Source organism: Plecotus auritus (genome assembly GCF_963455305.1).
Source record: "Plecotus auritus genome assembly, chromosome: 2".
Classification (NCBI taxonomy): domain Eukaryota; kingdom Metazoa; phylum Chordata; class Mammalia; order Chiroptera; family Vespertilionidae; genus Plecotus; species Plecotus auritus.
Window position 1 is genome coordinate 172,058,295 of NC_137771.1, and position 21,271 is coordinate 172,079,565.

At 40.4% G+C, this 21,271-nt stretch overlaps 1 protein-coding gene across 18 annotated transcripts in view; it reads right to left on the minus strand.

Moving 5' to 3' along the window:
- Window positions 1-16,050: 16,050 nt before the first annotated feature.
- Window positions 16,051-21,271, minus strand: part of ZNF148 (zinc finger protein 148) — a 148,747-nt gene continuing 143,526 nt past the window's right edge. For all 18 annotated transcript variants that reach the window (XM_080658457.1, XM_080658458.1, XM_080658460.1 and 15 more), the window contains 2 exons: window positions 19,585-19,703; window positions 16,051-18,982 (listed from right to left, as the gene is read on the minus strand). In XM_080658457.1, the coding sequence (XP_080514583.1) occupies window positions 17,387-18,982; window positions 19,585-19,703 (1,715 nt within the window). In that variant the 3' untranslated portion in view covers window positions 16,051-17,386. The remainder of the gene's footprint in view (window positions 18,983-19,584; window positions 19,704-21,271) is intronic.

Below are 21,271 nucleotides of genomic sequence, written 5' to 3' on the forward strand. Positions count from 1 at the left end.
CGGCAGGTGCCTGAGAGGTGGGGGTTGGTCTACCTCAGCGAGGGGCAAACGTGACCCAGGCCTGGCCCCCTTCCGACAGGACAGAGCTCCTCCGGGCAGAGGAGCCGCCCCAGGCCACCTGTGCGCTCCCCGCCGCCTCTTCCACGCTCACCTGCTCCGGGTCAGCGAGCTCCTAGCGCTGCGCCCGCCCCGTCCCCGCCCCGCGGCCACGTGGCTGACCAGGTGTCGCTGTGCGGGTCCCAGCTGTCCCGCTGGCCAGGCGGGTCCCGCCCGGGCTTGGGCACCCCGGCCACGTCTGCACCCACAAGTCTGGGTCCAGGTGAGAAGGATGGGGCTGGGCTGCAGAGCCGTCAGTCCGCACACCTACAGCCCAGGAGGGCTCCGCACGCCCAGACAGACCCCAGGCCCACAAGAAGGGGACGGAATGCTGACCGGGTGGGAGGCGACTGGGGTGCAGTGGTAAGGACAGGAGGGTCTGGCAGCCTTCAGGCTGGTCTCAACCAGCCACGGCCGCTACTGCCCTCACGGCTAGTTCAATGCAACCAGCTGAGGTGCCGGCCTGGGACTGGGGCAGGACACCAGCCTGCTCGCTGCAGCCGGGTCTTAGGAACTGCAGTCTGTCCTGCCCGCGCGAGTGAGAGGCTGGGGAGCGGGAGAGCCCGGCTCCCACGTGGGCCTGCCTGCTGGGCAGGCGCAGAAGCATCCCGACAGGAGGCGGAGACTGCGCTCCAGGGGTCCCAGAGTGCGGCTGGCTCCCCAACCTTCCGGCTCCCAGGACGCCGGCTTCCTTTGCCAGGAGGGTGCCCTCCGGCCTGCTGAGGGGTAGGGAGGAAACTCTCCGCACCGCCTTCAGTACCACCTAGAACCGCCTGTGGGGACTGCGGGTGAAGTAGAGGTTCCAGGGCCCCAGCTTGCAGAAGAAGGAAAAAACCCACTAAATTAACACAGAGAGAACTTAATATTTTCATTTCCAATCTGGCATATTTCCTAAACTTTAATAACTTGCTAGGCTTCCGTGAAATAGGAGGGCAGCTGGGAGTACTTCCCACGCCCACATGAGCCTTTGTGTGAAAATCCCTAAATATAGAGGGTTTTATTTTAAAAACAAAAGGGAAGCCAAAGCCATAGCCATGGGAACACTGACAGAGCCCCAACCTCTCCTGCTCCAGCATAGAAGGGTGTGTGTGTGTGTGTGTGTGTGTGTGTGTGTGTGTGAAGACATAAAACATAAAATGTGCCATTTTGACCATTGATTGCAAGTGTACGATTCAGTGGCATTAATTACATTCACCATGTTGGGCAGTCATCATTGCCATCTCCTTCCAAAACCCTTTCATCACCCCAAACAGAAACTCTGTACCCACTAGGCAGTAACGCTCCAACCCCCTCCCCCCAGCCCAGGGTAACCTCCAATCTACATTGTCTCTATGAATTTGCTTCCTCAAGAAATTTAATTTCAGTGAAATCATACAATATCTGTCCTTTTCTGTCTGGCTTATTTCACTTAGCATAATGTCCTCATAGTTCATCCATGTGTGAGAACTTCCTTTCTAGCAAAGAGGTTTTTAATAACCCATCTCTACAAGGGGAAAGAACCCTCAAATAAATTACAGGTTAGCCATCTGTGAACAAAGGATGACACCGTCATAATATTGGAATCCACTATATACCCAGATTTACAGCTATATGGCCAATAATAATCTTTACTGTTCACTTTGGGGTCACATATGACACTTTGTGTTTTGTTTTGTTTTGTTTTGTTTTTTGTTGCTTCGAGCTGGTTTCCTCTTTGCTATCACCTTCTGATGAGCCTCCCTCTAAGTGAGAACCTTAAAGAATCCACATTCAATTCCATATCAGCCTGACTTAAAAGCATTAGAAAAGGAAATTCACCCCCCTGTTCATAACCACCTACTTTCTGTTATTCATCATTTCCTAAATGAGAAGGTCCCCTCAAAGCTTATAGGCATCTTCTAAACCTAAGAACAAATGTTTTTTTCAGTTCTTCATTTGGAGGCTAGAGAAACCTGTCCATCTTCAAAGAAAAAAAGTATATCCTGCTTAATGTGGATTTATCTTATAACTAGAGGCCCGGTGTGTGAAATTCGTGCCTGGAGGGGGGGTGTGTCCCTCAGCCCAACCTGCACCCTCTCCAATCTGGGACCCCTTGAGGGATGTCCGCGGGCAGTCGGACATCCCTTTCACAATCCAGGACTGCTGGCTCCCAACCGCTCACTTGCCTGCCTGCCTGATTACCACTAACTGCTTCTGCCTGCCAGCCTGATCACCCCCTAACCACTCCCCTGCCAGCCTGATCAATGCCTAACTGCTCCCCTGCCAGCCCGATTGCCCCTAATTGCCCTCCCCTGCAGGCCTGGTCACCCCCAACTGTCATTACCTGCTGGCCCAGTCACCCCTAACTACCCTCCCCTGCAGGCCTAGTTGCCCCCAACTGCCCTCCCCTGCAGGCCTGGTAGCCCCCAACTGCCCTCCTCTGCCAACCCGGTCACCCCTAACTGCCCTCCCCTGCAGGCCTGATCACCCCCAACTGCCCTCCCTTGCAGGCCTGGTCCCTCCCAACTGCCCTCCCTGCAGGCCTGATCGGCCACAACTACCCTCCCCTGCTGGCCATCTTGTGTCCACATGGGGGCGGCCATCTTATGTGTTGGAGTGATGGTCAATTTGTATATTACCTCTTTATTATATAGGATAATGATACTAACCTTAAAAAAACACTCGTGCTGAAAAACAGTATCCTGCATATCCTTTGAACAGAACAATCTGTTTTTAAGATACTACCCTACGTGATCTAGTATAAGAATGTTCACTGTATTATTAATTTTTAATAATTTTTAAGAATTAGAACCTAAATGTCCATTAATAGAAAACATTAAATAAGTTATGGTGTAACCATACTATGATAGCCAGCATTAGAAAGGTGTTTTTGTAGATACTTTCTGGGCACTCTGTTCATCACATAGTAAGTAAAAGCAGCAAATTGCAGAATAATGTGTGTAGTTTATTTATTAAAAAGCAGTGTATGTATGTACATAGTTTGTATGGAAAAATGAACACCAATCTAATGGTAGTTATCGCTAGGTAGTAGGATTTATATAGTGAGTAAAGTCAGAGCGGAAATGTGCTTTGGTGTACAAATTCTGGATTTTTATTGAAATGTTTTTCTTACAAGGAACACGTGATTTTTGGAATCTGATTTTAAAAGAAAATTAAAAGACAATGTGAGGCAGATTGTATTTTCCCAAGATGACTGCACTAACCCATCCCATCCCATAAGCTCTTCTTGCATTATGATTTGCCATTCCTCTAAAAAGAGATGGGATCTATGTCCCTCCCCTTGAGCCTGAGCGAACCCTTTGTAAATGCCTCAACCAAGAGGCATTTGACTCCCTGGGTTAGGTCCTAAAGGCAGTGGGGAATCGTCTGGCATCCTTGCTCTCAGAGCTCTTATCCCTGGAGTTCATGCTGGAAGGAAGCCCAGGCCACATGGACAGGTCACATAGGGGTGTTCCCACCAATATCCAGAGTCAACCACCTCACATGTGAGTGCAACAAGCTGTCAGATGATTCCAGTCCCTGCTGTTAGGTTTTTTCAGCTGAGGTCCCAGACATTGAGCAAAGACAAGTTCCTTACCCAGCCAGTTTAGCTCCGTGGATAGAGCATCAGCCCGTGGACTGAAGGGTCCTGGGTTCAATTCCAGTCAGGTTGCAGGCTCAGTCTCCACCCGGTCAGGGTGAGTGTGGGAGGCAACCAACAGATGTGTCTCTCACATCGATATTTCTCTGTCTCTCCCCACCCTTCCACTCTCTCTAGGAATCAATGGGAAAAATATCCTCGGGTAAGGATTAACAAAACCAAAAGACTAACTTCTTTCTGGGCTCTGCCTGAATTTCTGACCCCAGAAACCATGAGAGATAATAAATTATTGTTTTACACCAGTGATCTTCAACCGGTGTGCTGCAAGAATTTTTAAAACATGCAATACCTGACTATTTAGTCAGGGGCACTGACCTCTTTCTCTTAGATTGTCAAAAAAGTGACAACAGCCAACATAGCAATTGCCATCCTGTGTGAATGGATCAAAATCATACTTTTTTTTTTTTTTTTGTCAGACTGGCAAAAAGTGTATTTTTTGGTGTGCTACAGAATTTTAGCATTTGGTTTATGTGTGCCACGAGATGAAAAATGTTGAAAATTGCGGTTTTAAGCCAATGAGTTTTCAGCAATAGATATCGAATACATGGTTCATCCAGCCAAGGTAAACATACTGTTTCCTTTCACAGTGTTTTTGTTTATTTCATTGTTTGAATTCACCGTTCCTGCAGCCCCATTATATAAAAAATCAAAATATGGTTTTAAGCTCACCTTTTTCTATTCATACACAACTCCAGTTCCAGGTGAAGCCCACAAGAGTGGGGTTATTGCTCAGTGACAGACAGATCCTGCAGCTCTTTCCCTGCTAGTGGCTGGTCCTGGACCTGCCTCCTGTGTGAAGGCTGGAGAAATCCTGTCTCTAAAAAATGACCTCATTTGTCAAAAAGTCTGACCCCTGGGGAGGGATCAGCGCTTGGACAAAGTTAACCAAAATGGAAATGTGCAAACAGGTTGGAAACATTAATTCATGATGTAAATAATGTACAGCTACAAAAACCTCTCTCCCAGCCTCCTCCCTAACAGCAGGCTCAGAGGGCTGCGGAGGGGGGCCAGAGAGCCTGGTCCTCTGCCCACGCTGTGCTCTATGGTCACCTGGGGTGGTTTCAGAAAGCAAAGATACCCGGGCCTGGGCACCAGAATTTTCTTTGAATTCCTCAGGTAATGCTAAGGTCAACCTCGGTTGAAAAGCATGAACTTGCTAACTCAATTATTTGCTTTTTTTGTCTGCTGTTAGGTACTTCTGTAAAATACCTGAGAGATAGAATATACCCTGCACACTGTGGTTACTCCAGTTATAATCTCCAATAATGAGGAGGTGAAATATGTCACTCGGAGAGCACAGGTTATTTAATACATAACGGGTGGGGCAAAAGTAGGTTTACAGTTGTTCATATGAAAAATAATACAATAATTAATAAATAATCCAAAAATAAACTGTTTTGCATACTCACAACTATAAAATTACTTTTGTCCTATCCTGTATATATTTTAAAATGTTATTTTAAAAATATAATATATAAATATAAATAAATATATATTTTTAGTTGATCATTGTGATGTGCCTCTCTGGGGCATGTCTGCCCATTTTTTAAAAATCACAGGAATTCTGCACACATTCAGAAAAGTTCGCTGGCTCTGAGGGTGGAGTCAGGACTTGAACCTTGGTCTAGTTACAATACTAGATTCTCTCCTCTACACAACGGCTGCCTCTCTAATCCAGGGGAAGGAATAAGACAGACAGGTTTTCCGTCTTTCTGGACTTTGAAATGTTTGCAAGAGCCCCAGGTGCAAGAAGGAAGAGTGTCAGAGGGGCTGCCAGGCAGGAATTGGAAGGTGGCAACTACGTATAGCCCCGGGAGCTCCCAGTTCCCGGAGAGGTGGGGCAGGCCCCCTGGAAGTCCTGCTCTGGCTTCTGGGGTAAGAGGGAGGGGCTGCGCTGTCCTGCTGCCAGGTGTTCCCAGCACCTGTTGAGCAGGTTTCTTCTCCAGGATCTGCTATTTGTTGACTCTGGGAGTTTGCCTCCTGACGAGAGAAAGGCCTTCTCCCTGAATCAGCCACCTGGCAGCTGACGTGAGGACCTGGTGGGACTAGAAAATGTGATGCAGAGAGAAGCCGATGAACAAGGTCCAGTGTATTTTATGGATGACAGTGGCAGTCTTACTGGACTGTGACAACAGTGCAATTAGCATCCAGCATGTGCTTAAATATCATAGGAAAGACCCGATGAGAGACCTTTAAGAGTCTAGATGAGAGAAGTTAGGTTTGGATTTGAGTCCTGTTCTTCCTCTCCACTCTGTGACCTTGTCCACGGTCCTTAATGTGTCTGAACCTGTCTCCTCATACGTAGCATGGAGAAAATGATAAGACCTGCCAAGCCTACCCGGCAGAGTTGCTATGAACATTCTAAAATTTTGCTGGGGATTGAAATCCAGCTCAGCTCTGTTGTTTTCATAATCCACCCCTTTCCCCGAATTTCAAACGCACATGGCAGTTTTCTGGTCCCACTGCTGCTGTCGCAGAGCCTCCAACACCCTGGCAGTGCTTCTCTATGGCACCCGCATGCTCTCCTGGCAGCCTTGGTTTAACTAGAGGGCCTGGATGCTCGCCTTAAACCAGTGGTCGGCAAACTCATTAGTCAACAGAGCCAAATGTCAACAGTACAACAATGGAAATTTCTTTTGAGAGCCAAATTTTTTAAACTTAAACTTCTAACGCCACTTCTTCAAAATAGACTCGCCCAGGCCGTGGTATTTTATGGAAGAGCCGCACTCAAGGGGCCAAAGAGCCGCATGTGGCTCGCGAGCCGCAGTTTGCCGACCACTGCCTTAAACCATATTCACCAATGAGCTGATCTCCAAGCGTTGTGCCCAACACTGACACACCATGGGCAGCAAGACGGCTCTGGATGGCGGGAAATCAAATCAAATTTTTACAGGAGAAACATTATTACAAACAGACGTCTGTGCTGGGAAGGAGCTGTACAGGGTAGTCCCAGACTCTGAAATGGTGGTGTCAGGGGCTGGGAGTGCAGAGGGGAGGCTGATCAGGGAGGAAGTGGTGCTGGGGCTGAAATCTGGGGTGGGGGATTCATAGGTAAGGAGTAGAGAAGAAGTTGTCTTTATGGCAGAAGGGAGCATGACCAAGTATGAGACTGAAAGCAGTTCAGTAACGAGAGCAGAGAGATGGTAGGTTCACTGGGGGGAGTCCGGGGCTGCGGGCAACCGTGCAGGGCAAGGTAAGGAGTGGAGTGTTTATCCAAATAGTGACTGAGAAACTTGGAAGGGTTTTTGCATAGCTGTTATCTAGAAAAAGGACTGGAGGCCATCCAGAGTTGATGTTCAGAAGAAACTTGCAGCAAGAAGCCCGGAGACTTGAGGGTGACTTGGTCTGTGGTAGTAACAGGAGGGAGGGTTTGAAAGAATCGGAGACAGTCACAAGCCCTGACCCCCCCCCCCCCCCCCCCCCCGCCATGAGTTGCCAATCTGATTGATCAGATCACAGAACACTTACTGAGCCACATCCGGCAGTGAGCAGAGCAAGGTCATCTGCCATTAATAGGCCACCCGTGTGGACGTGGCTGTTTGCTTTTTCCTTTCTTTGTTCTGTGCACCTGGGATGGGAAGGGGCTCACTGACAGCGTCCTGCTCTTGACTCACTCCTCTCCAAATATTGAGATGCGCTCATTTCTCTGCAGCCAGGGGCAGGGACGGTGCCAAGGGGGAGGAACTGGCACTAGAAGCCTGTAGTCCCGGCCCATCCTCTGGCCCATTGCCACACTAAGGTGTGGGAAACAGGTCCAGCACTTAATGAGACACTCGTTTCCCACTAGCCATTGGTCATGGTGTTTCTTGGGAATTGTGTTTAGAAATCTGAGGTTGAAAGCAGAAACCCAGCATTTCCAGGTTGCCCGACCATTGCACTATTTTAATCCCAACAAACCTCCAGCCCCAATTTCTAATACCTGCACTGTTGAGGCCTTTCCCCCCACAACATTGCTCATTCATTCATACCTGCTTATGTGAGGCACTATTCTAGATTCTGTGAAAAAATGCCCTCCAGCAACTTACACACGAATCCAGGAGTCTCCCCGTCTTCTCCCCATGAACAGCCAGTTTAAAATTTTCCTGAACTACCGATACTAAAAAAAAAACCCAAACATTTAAGATAAACTTAACCTGCACGAGGCTCGGCATCACATACCATTAGTCATTTCCCTTTGGAGTCTACCTGCTACAGACCAGAGTCATTCAGGGAAAATAAAACAAAGGTGAGAGCAAATAACAGAGAAATGGAAAAATACAGGAGGAAAAGGTGAGTGTGTAGGCCCACCACCCCCTTCCTCCTGCCTGGGGAGGCTGGCTGCTACCCCAACCTCACTGCCCAGGCCTGTGCGTCCGCCTTGTGGGCAGCCAGGTTCCTGCTCACGATTAACCCACAGCTTGGGGTTAAATTCAATATATTCTTACTGTTGTGGGGTGGTCCTGCTGCCTCTTTGTTCTGACAAGTCTACAACTTTTTTCCCTCGTTCACTATAGTATCATTTTCCAGAATGTTCCAACCCTTCCATGGCCTCTGATAATGGAATCATAAATTCATCAAGTTCCTGTCACTGCCACTTCACTAACAGTTACTCCTTGTTGGTCTTTTAAATCCAGACACACAAACCCCTCTCCTATCTTGCTCGGTCTTTTGAAAGACTGCCAGCAAGTTAGGAGTGTATCACCTGCTCTGCTCTACATGAAACGAGGCTTTCAACACTTGTCCAACTCTGCTCTATCATGCTTTTGTGCCGCGTCTAAATCTGAACTAGGAAATGTTTAATAACTTATAGTTTACAAATTATCTCAAATGATCTGATATCCACAGCAACGCCGATAGGTATTTTTATTATTCCCATCTTACAGATGTTTGAGGCTCAGGAAGGATAACGGACTTGAACAACGTTACACATCGATCAAGGTAGAGCCACAACTTAGTCTCTGGGTGCCAAGTCCCTGGCTCTGGATCCACTCAGGCAGCCTGTAGAATATCACCAAACGACACCCCTGCTGTCTCACTACCTGTAAGATCACATACTGCTCACTTACTAGTAAAGCTGCCCCCCGCTGCTTTGGCTCTGCTGCCTCTGAGAGCCATCATCTGCTCTCAGATCATAGCATCAACTCAGCAAACCGCATGAGACAACTGCTCGCAGTCAAGTCTCCTGAGAAGTTCCGAGTTGTTCTAAATGCGTTGCGCTCAGAATTATCCTTTCTGCCATCTGACTTTGTGCTATGGAAATCAGTCCTAACCCTCACAATATCATTGACAAAGGTTGTGTATGTGCTAGAGTTCTCATACAGAAACAACGGAAAACTCTCATACTGAGGTTTTAAGTAAGTTGAACAGTGGCCCAAACACCTTGAAGGAAGTGCTCAAGGAAGAGTACCGGATAATCAGGGGCTAGAGGACGTTACTTGACACGAAGAGTCGTAAGTGTCAGGGAGTACTGACTTCAGTGGTTAAAAATGGTATTAATATCATTCCATGAGGACTGAGCTGGAATGACTAATTCTCCTACTCCAGAAAAGCACCCCTGAACCCACTTCCAACCCCGGATGAGGAATAGGTGACCGCTAGTGCAGCTTTACCCTCAGGTTGTGACTCCCCAGAGCGTTCCTCTCCCTCTCCTGTAACAGAGTTCCTTCTGATCAAAGCACACATTTCCATATTCCAGTCTAGGTTTGAACCCTATCCTAAGTTTGGTATTTTAACTAGGGGGTGATTTTTAACAATGTTCTCTATTTCCACTGTTTTGGTCTATGTATTTTTTCTCTTTTGTTATGTTTTCTAGAAAACTATCCTAAAGTAAGTACTACTACTACTTACCCATTGGTTGACGAATGAGATATAAATTACTCAGCACAGCACCCAACACAATCTTAGCACTCAATATTTGCTTTAATAGTCTCAAGTACAACAATGCATCCTGCAATTGCCAAAATTTATAAACACCTTTCAGATAAAGATGCTCGTAGCCTCAACTATCTATTATTTGCATATATTACAATGCTCGTTACTAAGTGGTCAATGCTGAACTAATAATATGCCCCAGCAAGTAAGGATTCAAATCAACAGAAAACACAATTACTATCACAGATCATCTTTTTCGTTGGCCCCCTTCGCCACCTTGACACAGTCATCAACCTCAAAAAAAATTTTGGGGGGGTCTTTTTTTCCATTGATTTTTCAGAGTGTGGAAGGGAGGGGTAGAGACAGAGAGAAACATCGATGAGAGAGAGACACATCGATTGGCTGCCTCCCACAAGTGTCACGAGCAGGGTCGGGGATGGAGCCCGAAACCCAGGTATGTTCCCTTGACTGTAATCAAACCTGCAACCCCAGTCCATGGGCTGACACTCTAACCACTGAGCAAAACTCTCATAATCTTATTAAGAATGGGAGAAGCTAAGAAAAATTAGAAAAGTTTCAACTTTGAAAGTTCACTCTTTTGTATAAATGGGTAAATAGGTAAAGGGTGAAATGTTTTCTATTTTATAATTGAAGTCCATTTTTAAACTCACTTTCCTAGTAGTTTGAGAACCACTTTGAAAATGTCCTTCGCATTTACAGTAGCACATTTTACATTCCGACTCTTACACAAATGCATATATTTCTGCTTGAGTGTATGTGTAAAATGTTTTACTATAAATGTCCTCTTAAGGACATTTGAAAGTGAAATTATGAGATCCAAATTTTACCTTTAGTTCACTTAAACTTTTCCACTTCATTGATTCACTATCCATCAAATAGACATGATTTACTCTTATACTGTCTCGAGTTGGGGGAAGGGGAGAGGGGCGGACGAGGGGGAAGAACAGCCAGTACTCTAAACGAAATTTAAAGTCCTATCCAAACATATAGCCACATACACACACACAACAAAAACATATAGCCATAAAAATCTTCATAGTTCTTTTGAGTAAGACTGACAACACACTAATTCAAGTGACTTCATTTTTTTCTTGTAATCTTCAGAAGGTGGGAGAAATACCATGTAGAGTATCTCCTGACCTGCCTCCCTATTCCTAACCATTCAAGAAAAACTGGCACCTAGGAAATGGATTAGTAGACTATCAGTGGTGTTATTATGCATAATTGGCCAAAGCACCATAGATAAAACCGGGGTCATAGGACTAAACTTTGTGAAGACCAATTAGTTTATATTTGTCCCAAGGACCTGGACTGTACTTCTAATTGCAGACAACTTTCTAACAATGCGTTCTGCTGGCCACATTGATAGAGGACTGGATAAAAATGAAACTACCTTCACCAATGTGAAAAAAATCCCATGTCTGATATGGTAATAGAATCCTATCTGTGAAGAAAAAAAAATCACATGGGTTCTTAGCTGTATATTAAACATTTCAAGTCTAAAATATTGAATAGAATCTTATCTGAAAAGAAAAAAAGATCACATAGATTATTGTGTCAAACACACTTCAGCTTAAAATATCGGACGACGGTACAGCTGACTCCTGCATTTGAATTGCCCAATAGCATCTACACAAAGCTACTGTAAAGGCTCTGCTAACTGTTGCCCAATTTGTGTGACAGTTAATTCTATAAACATCTTTTCTCTTAATATTAATCTACATACTAGAATTTTTAAATATTTACCATTAGTTATTTGGTTCAGAATGTTATAAAAAATTCAGCTAGGAAATTATTCATAAAACTGTATTCTGTATTTTTTTTTATTTTTCAAACAGCCAGTGTCCACATTTAAAATGCAGAATTTGCAAATATAAATTAGTCTAATAATTCAATTAAAAATAAAACAAAAACAATTTCCTTTAGCATCACAATACATAAAAGGGTATTACAAACTCTAAATGGCAAGGTTAACTATATGACAATGCCAGAAGCTGTGAAACTCATTAAACCTCTTAATGAATAGGTCAGTTTAAAGAACATTTGTATGTTCCAAAGATTATGCATGAAAAAAGATTTCATGTAGTATAAAGGCTCAGCAATTCATTGATGGCATAATGTGAGGTCAAGCAAGATTTTATTTTTACAATTAACAATAAAAAATACATTTAAACAAAAAAGCCCTCCCAATTGTTTAAAAACAATTCTATTTGGAGGGTAAAATATATTTTAAAATATATTGACTTACCGAATTTCAATTGTCAGGCTGCTGACTACTGATATGAAAGTTTGTATTTAAAAATATCACAAATATCTTTTTAACAGTGAAAATTTCAATGTGATAAGATTCATTGCAAAGCAATTTTCACCTGAGTAGATTTTGAAATTTAGTGCGCTCATGTATTTGGGGGAAGGTGGGGAAGGAAAGATCCATTTGTATCAGATAATAAGTTTGTAGTTGATTCTTTCACATTTATTTCACAGAGCGTCAAAAGGAACATTTGCTGTGACTTTCCCAGGACACATACCTCCCTTTTCCCTGTAAATTTGTTCTGGCATTTTATGAATTCTCAGTATCCATATTTCCACTTAGTTACCCATTCAAGCATAGCAACTCAGTTCATTCAGTTTTATACAACAGTGTCTATATTATGTACATGTTTAATTATCAACAGGAAATAGAAAATAAAAATTTACAGTGAATGAGAAATGGTCAGAAAATGGGATAGGAATCGTAATACTGTATAATCAGAATATCCTATTCTCCTACCAGTTTCAATGACAGGGTTTTTCCTTTATTAGTTGAAATACAAAGAAGGCATAGGGGATCCCAGGAAAATAACACTATATCAGAAAATTCAACGTGCTTCACCGTCAGGATTTCCATCACACATTTAATTTCTTCTGTACAATTGTTATAAACTTGTTTTTCTCGTCAAAATCATTAGATTTCCAGATTAAATTCAGCACTACACAGTATGCCCTTTAAGTAAAATGAGGTTACCTGCTTTATTTGGATACCAAGTTCCCTTCTAGACAGCATTAAAATGAAGACAAGACTACACAGATAAAATCCAGTATAATTCAAATCCAACAATGAAAAATTTCCCCCATATTGTTGCAAAATTCTTTCTACTGATATGCTCTGCTACAATAAAAAGCATACATTACATATAAAAGATACCAGTGTACTAAAAAGTGACAGAAGTGAACTAGCAAATCCTTCAAAGCACATTTATATAAATGACTAGCATTTAAAAACATTTCTCCTATAAAATGTAGGTCATATACATTTAAAAATTGGCGGTTTTATTTCTAAAGCAGTGATGTGTGTGTTCAAATAGTTAGCTGTTCTGTACAGTATAATATCTACTCAATTCAAACTACAATAGGTTTGTCTTCCTTTGTTATTTAAGTTGAATAAGTTCATCTGATCAGCTGAGAAATCAAGCTTGAAAAATAAGTATCTAAAAATCAAAGTAGAAAGTTTAGAATTATTGAAATGTAGATATGAAATATGAAGAGAACTATTTCACAATGGAGCTGAAGTCACCTCAAAACTTATGGGCTTGAATCTAAAACAGAAAAACAAATATTAAAATTCAAAGCAAACCATGTTAGGTAGCAGTACAGAAGCAGGAAAAAAAAATACAACACACCCCCTTCCTTCAGTGTGATGGGCACTAAGTTTTGCGGTCTTCCTCCATCTTGCAGAAGAGTGGTAAGGCCATTCAATGCTTAGTGAAAGTGAGTACAGATGAAGTCAGATTTAGCCTGTCTCCCCTGCAACTTCAATTATGCTGTGTAAACAGTGTTACGTTCCAATAGGAGGAACAATGGAATTTGTTTATAAAAACTGATTAAAGATAATCATTATTAAATGAAATAAGGATAATCAATAACTCTGAAATGTTTTTTAGAACTTTCCTGATGCTACTTGTAAAGTTAGCACTGCTATGTATTATTGCTTACATACAGTACAACATCATATGCCTTCTAACATAAAGAGTACTGTGATTTGTTTGTACATATTTACAGATTCTTAAAAACAAGCTGTAAAAACATTACATACTTTCAGACGATACAAATTAGCACATTGGTACTCACTTCAAAACAAATGGAATGCATAACATTAATAAACATCATAAAGGAAGACACATAAAAGTCCTTGATTGTCAAGACACGTTTATATATAAACTCTAACTGTGCAGAATTAAAGATTCAATCATAGGTACATCCTTATTTGATGAACCATATTTACAGCATGGTATTGCATAAAAAAATAAAATAATGTTTACAGGGTTTTACTTTTTTATCCATTGGATTAAAGAAAGCAACAAACACAACAAGAAATGTTTGTCTGCTTTAGTTTGTTTCCTACCAAAGTTTAAGTGAATAAAGGAAACATATGGTTTTATTTGCAGAATATAGCAAAAACAACTGGAAAATTATTTCCCTGAAATAAAGTAATTTGAAACGGAAAAAGTTTAAATTAAATTGCAAAGTCAAAAAGTTTCTCATTGATTATAATAGTGCTTCAAGTAAATATACTGTGAAAAAACAAGTTCTAGTTTAAAAGGTTCTAAGTCTAAGAAATGTAGTATTACAGTAATGCCTACTTTTAAAGTTTCCCGGCGTTTGTTTTTATTTTTGTTTTTAAACAGCCCTTTAAAAGCCCAAATTAATAAAATGAAACAAGTGGCAAAAGATCTAACCTAGCTGGCACTTCACACGTTTCTCTCACCTGTGGAAATTAAAGCCTCCCCTGAGCACAAGCCTTTAGCCTTTCTCTCCAAGAGAAAAGTACCCGACTACTGACAGTCCTCAGCCAGAGCTAAAAGGATGGATTTTTATGGCATCAAGTAGAAAACTTGCAGATAGATCCAAAATAGCTACTCAAATAGTCTGAACCAAACGAAATGTGTGCAGTAAGTTAAAACAACACTTTTAGAATATGTGCAAGAGATATTACCTCATCTAATGCAATCTGTTTCCAATCTTCAAATGTAGGTCCTAAATGAAAAAGCACCTCATTCACACTGACCAAAAGTTTGAGGGTGTAAAGGCATGTTTTAAAAGAACCATTTGCTCACTGAAAGTAATGAGAAACACAAATTGCAAAAGGATATCTCATATTCTCAATATTCTGATCTAAAGCAGCACAAAAGGCTACTTGCTTTCTCTGCTAATGCCCAGATAGAAATTAAGTAACTTTCCAAACCAAACTGGGAAACCCAAAATGTTGAGATATTTACCATGTGATAATAATACAAGCAACTCTGGTAGGCATTTAGAATTTCACAGTAAGAGAATAACTATACTTAAAGTCAGTAAGTTATGCCAAGTATCGCTTATTGCAAAAATGTTTATAATGTGGTAGAAATGTCTGCCATTGTACAGATTTCAAGAAATGTGTTGAACACAGGAATGAAAAACCTGGAATTCTGCTTGCTTAACTCCCATTTTCAAAGGCCTTTCTTCGTTAGCTTACCCTAACTGCTCAGCAGTAGAGTCACATTCTAAAAACTGTGCTGCTGTTAAAACAAACTAACAAAAATCTTTATACTGCACCAAGAACTACATCAAGTTCTCAGTACATCAAAAATTTGATCAGGCTCAAAAAATACCAACTCAGGAAATAACTGCCACCATCACCAAGCAGTCCTGTAAGAAAAGACCAATCCTATCCAGGGGGAACAGTTCCATTTGCAAATCTCACCTGAATGCAGCTTTCCTGTGACTGTGATGTGCAACACAACACACACCATTCTTAAGAGTCAGTAATGGCAGAACATTTTAAGTATCTACTTCAAGGAAGTCTTGAAAAATCTGCCAGCAAAGAAAGCTGTCAAGTGGCAAAATGAGTATTTCGAGCAAAGCTTAATAACCAAAGTGTAGAGGAAACCACATTAAAGTAATTTATAGTCCTTATTATAAAAACACCAATATGTTCAAAACAACTGAAATATATTTATGGTGGATATTTCTTTGTTCCCTTTCTTTATGAGAACGGTCTTGGGATAACATTAAATAGAAGAAAAAAATAATTTAAATGTGTAACATTCTATACTGAAACAAAGACTAAAGACCTATAGGGCCAATATAAAAGTTAAAATGGAAATTAACAACAATAAAGTTTCATTTTCCAAGGGTATTAATTTTAGATTATCACTGGTACTCTATCAGTATGTGCATTATGACAAAGATGGCTACTGGTACTATGTCAGTATGTGCGTTATGACAAAGATGGCGAAAACTTCTTTAAAGAAAATGAAAAGTTGGAACAAATAGGATAATAGAATCTATAAAACTAATGTTATTTTCCAAAAATGAAAACTGTCCAATGTGTAACTCAAACCATCATTCTTCAGAAAAGTATATATGTATATATAAAAGCACTATTTATTGTACCATGCTGTATTATTTTAAGACAAAGTATTAAAAATAAAACATTCGTGGTATAAGGATAAAGTCTGTAGTTTATTTAGATTTTGAAATGCAACAAAAAGTTTCCGATCACTCATCTAGCTGAAAAAGAAATTGTAGTTACTAGAATTAGTAAACACTTTTGGTTTGTAAAATAATAATGAACAGTGTTCATTAAAAATTAACTCGATAAAATAAGCAATTAAAATGCCCATTTCTTCAATTCCTCTGGATACTGTTTAATTATCCAATCTATAAAGATTCTAGAAAGAAAAGGATTAAACCAAATTTTACAGTTCCAAAGATACCCAATTTCCTTTTATTGCCAAAAATTAAAATTGTCAATTATGAGATGATTATGACACAACCATATCAAACCTAAAAATCTAAATCTTTTTTTTATTTTGAGAAATCAAAAATACCAAATAGATTCTAAGTGCTCTATGTTAACTGAAGTGTATATGTAAAGTAAAATACAATTAAGTTTTAAAACGTGGAATATACATTTGTATAAGCATTATGTTCTTGGGAATGTAATCTACAGAATATCTTCTTACTAAAACTTCAAAATCTTGATACCTGCACATGAAAAATCATAAAAAATATCTAGGTACAACTGTACAAAGAAACTGACACCAATATGCATACTTCCATAGAAGTGAATGCTTCAAACATTATGTATTTTGGTAAAACTTTTGTTGAAGTATGCATATTTTAAAAGTAACTAGGCTTTTAAATAGTGGAGTCTTAGACTATCAGATTTTTATTACTCTTTTCCCTTAAAAAAAACACATGTCAATATAATGCAAAATAAAAATCAAGGGTATATGGCATGTCATTCTTTTTAAAAGGGTGGTTTCCTGGTTTCTTTTTCCCCCACAGGACACACTAATTTATTTTACGCCATAATCTCTTGACATTTAAACGTTTAAGTTCACTCTGTAAAGTATAATCAAATTCCCTGCTGAAGTGCAATGACTATGCTGAAAAACTTAAACAGTATGAGTAAATTTCACACAATTACTAATCTCCTAAGAATGTACAATGTTATCGGTTAGGAAACAATTGTGCGAAAGTCTTTTTTTTTTTTTCCTTTTAAATGTGGTGTAGGTGGAATAGCAAGTTTCTGATCTAAAACAAGTAATGCACTGCTTCTATAAAGGTGACAACATGTAAGGCAGTTCAAAGAATGCTGACTAACCAAACAAAACGCAGTTATTGGTTTATCTTGCTATTCATATCACTTAACTTGTTATATCGCATTGCTCTTAAATCTGTACAGCACTCCATTTTACACAGAGTAACCCCACGCTTGATTAATCTGTTCTAAAGTGCCAGTATTATTTACACACTTTTTTTTTTTTTTTTTTTTTTTTAGCCAAAAGTCTGGCCAGTTGTGGCATCAGGTGAGGATGTCATCCCAGCTCTATCATTTACATTCACCAAGGGAAATTCTGGAAATTCAGCACTTGTCCCTGGTCCCCGAAGGTTCACCTGTCCATTGGCAGTGCTAAACTGAGTAGCTATTCCAGCTCTTGATCCGTGATACGGAGCACGGAAGGGCTGTTCAAAGGAGCTCATTTGGTAAGCTTGGTGGACAGGCTGAGCCTCAGCTTTCTTCTGAGAAGTCACTTGATCCAGAAAGTCCTGTGTTGATGTGGCAGAAGCATGGTTTGTCTCATCACCTGAAAAGGGAAACGAGTGCTGTGAATCACCAACTATTAGTCCAAAGTGGGATTTATCTGGAGTTGTTCTTAGTGGAGAATTCATTCCTGATCGAAAGCTATTGATGGGCATGGCTGCATAGACCTGCTTGTCTATGGAAGAGAATGCTGGCTGACTTGGAAGGGTCTGGTTATCAGTCACAAAGTTAAGGCTCGGGCTATTCAAATAGGCATCATTTTGGCTAGTTCTGTCCAAAGCCTGCTGCAGAAACTTTGAATATTCCTGCAACATGTTGGCTTTATCTGATGAGGACGCTTGGGAGCTTGATCCAACATTCTCTGACTGGGTGACCTCAGGTACTTCTGAAGAATTTATTGATATGCTAGAAGTCACCTCTGTGTCCGAAACACTGAATGATATCTCATGCTGTCCATTAGCTTTATGGGAATAATGATCCAATAGGGTCTGTAGTACCTCATCCGGAATAACGTTTTTGTCATGATTACTCTTAATCTCCACATTCAGTGCCTGTGAATCTAATATGGATGCTGTGGTACTTTCATCGATGACACTTGCCACAGCTGCTTGTGTTACAGAAGGCTGAGAGGCAATGGTACCCACATTCAGCGCATACTCCCTACTACTGTTACTTGCTGCTTGAAGATACCGCTTCTTCTTCAAAAACTGCATGGCATCATCATAATTAGTGCTGCTATGCACAGGTTTACTGGGACCCTCTTGTAAATTATCAACCTGATCAATGTCAGCATTGCCCTCTGAGTCCAGTAAAGCTTGTTTATCCACAAGTTCAAAGGCATACTTTGAAACTTTGCTCTCCTCATATGTGGATAAAGGTGAAATTGTTTGATTTTGCTCCAGTGGCTGTTTCAGACTTCTCTTACTGTTAATTTTTTTGAGAACCAACTTAGGTGGATGTATTTCTCCTGATGCATCTTCTAAATGCGATCCCCCAACAGAAGAATGTGGCATTTCAACAGCATACTCTGCTACCATATACTCATCTTTTACTTTAGTACTTGAAGAATAAAGAGGCAAATAATCATTTTTGTCTTTCTTCAGATCAGATTTATCCAAAGCACTCTCTTTGTCCATCCCAGATGATTTTTTCTCCGTTTTCTGCCTTTTCTTTTTTGGCAGTGAGTTATCTTTTGGTGATGTAGAAAAGCCAGAATCTTCCTCAGATGTCAGAAGGCCACCTTTGATAGCACATCTGTTCAGTTTTTTGTCATGATTTTCATGGCACATACGTTTATGTTTCAATACACGGTCTGTTCTGGAAAAATACTGTTGAATTCAGAGTTTGGTAGTAAGTTTTTTTGTTTTAGTTTGTGTTTTTGGCCAACCAAGAAAAGAAAAGAAAAAAGCAATTAATATAAAGATAGACATAAGTATAATAAATACAAGCAATTCCAAACTAATTTTGCTAAGCCAATCATCTATAAAAATTTAATCAACAACAGTTAGGAAGTTCTTCAAGTAGATCCAGTAGTTAACAGTTTTTAATTTATTAGAATTATTTTATAATTTAATTTAGGATAGAAGAATTTTCAAGTGTCAATCTTATCTCAATAAAGTGGATTTTTGAAAAAGAATTTCAGCCCAGCCAGTGTGGCTGCGTTGGTCGGTGTCATCCCATGCACCGAAGGGTTGCCAGTTCGATTCCCTGTCAGGGCACTGCCTGGGTGGCAGGCTTGATCCCCAGTAGAGGGAGCCAGGGAGCAGCTAATTGATATTTAGCTCTCACATCGATGTCTCTCTTGATGTCTGTCTCTGTCTGTCTCTGTCTCTGTCTCTCTCTCTCTCCACCCCCCTTTCTCCCTCCTTCCCTCCCCCTTTTTTTCTGTCTAAAAATCAATTTAAAAAAAGAATTTTAAACCACCTCTTACCTGTAAACAGTATTCACACTGGTAAGGTTTTTCTCCACTATGAGTTCTCTTATGCCTTTCCATATGATATTTTTGTATGAATCTCATACCACATTCGTCACAGCGAAATGGCTTTTCACCTAGTACATGATATAGAAAGTTTACAACAAAACAAATATTGTAAACTAACAAATTATTTTAACACAAGAATCTCTAAATAAATGGCTTTTGAGACCTGTCATACTAGGCTCTTTTTAACTGATAAAAAGTCTCCCTTATAATAAAGATATTGTCCAATTAAATTTTTTCAAATAATATTTTGCTTTATAAAAATGAAAGAGATTGGCTATGCCATTAAAAAGAAAAAGCCGAAAGCAGACATACTCAATTTCCCAGCCTTTCAATTATGTATATAACATACTCTTTTCCATGGAGACCAGTAGAACCAGGAACTTATAGCAATATGAACACTATTTCAGTGAGTGGCTTATCTTTCTAATCCTTTTCTCAATTGTACAAAACATTATTTTTAAAGAATTTTTGAAAAAGAAATGTTACCCATACATAGTCCAATACAATTATTGGTTACAACCTTTTTAATTCTACATTTTTTAAAAATATATTTGTGGTTAAATGAAACTGGAATCCTAGGAAAATACTCTTAAAAATCTAATTTACTGAAACATAAGAAGAGCTTAGCTTAGAGACTGTTTCAAAAGTAAAGTTTGATTCTCTTTTTCTCAGCTCAAACCGGAATTTCTGATGTCCTTTTGGGAATGAATTAAGTGAGTACTGTTAAACTGGACACTCATGCACACACACATTTTAAAAATCTCATAAAGAACCCTTAGCTATAAGGAACCATTACTATGGAGATCTAAAGTAAGTTTTACTTCTAAAACCACATAGGTGCCAAGACACTTCAATGGGAAGATAAGAGTTTTTCCAACAATGATACTGGTACAATCTGATACCCACATACAAAGGAATGGAGTTGGACCTCTACCTCACCTCATACACACAAATTAACTCAAAATGGATCATAGACCTATATGTGAGACCAAGCAAAAATAAATAGAATGTATTTCACCAAAATTAAAAACATTTGGAAGGAAACTATCAAGAAAGTGGAAGATAAAATGGTGTAGCTGCTGTGTGATGAGCGAGGACCGGTGCCCCATCTGCAGGTGAGTGGCCTTTTTCAGAGTGGGGGTGGAGTTGTTTGGCTACTAGGGGTTTTACTTATTAGTTGAATTTATCAATCTTTTCTTTTATGGATATTAGATTTTGAGTGTTATTTAGAAAGGCATTTCCCATTCTAATTTGCCCACTCATTTATAGCTTCATTTTTTACGTTAAATCTGATACATCTGGAATTCATCCTCAGAGAGAATGTGAGGTACAGATAATAGTTTGTTTTCCCATATGGCTATTCACAGTTTTCCTAACCCACTTATGAGGTCATCTTTTCTTAATCCCATTTTTATCATAATCATCTTACCTAATAAAAGAGAAACATGCAAATTAACCACAGCCAATCAGAGTGAGTATGCAAATTAACCCAACAAAGATGGAGGTTAATTTGCATATGCAGGTGCAGAGCTGTATGAAGCCTGCTATGAGGGGAAGCGGGGCAGTGGATGGAGCTACTGGAGTGGTGCTCCAGACAGAAGCGGGGACTTGCCGGCTCTGGGCGGCCAAGGAGCGG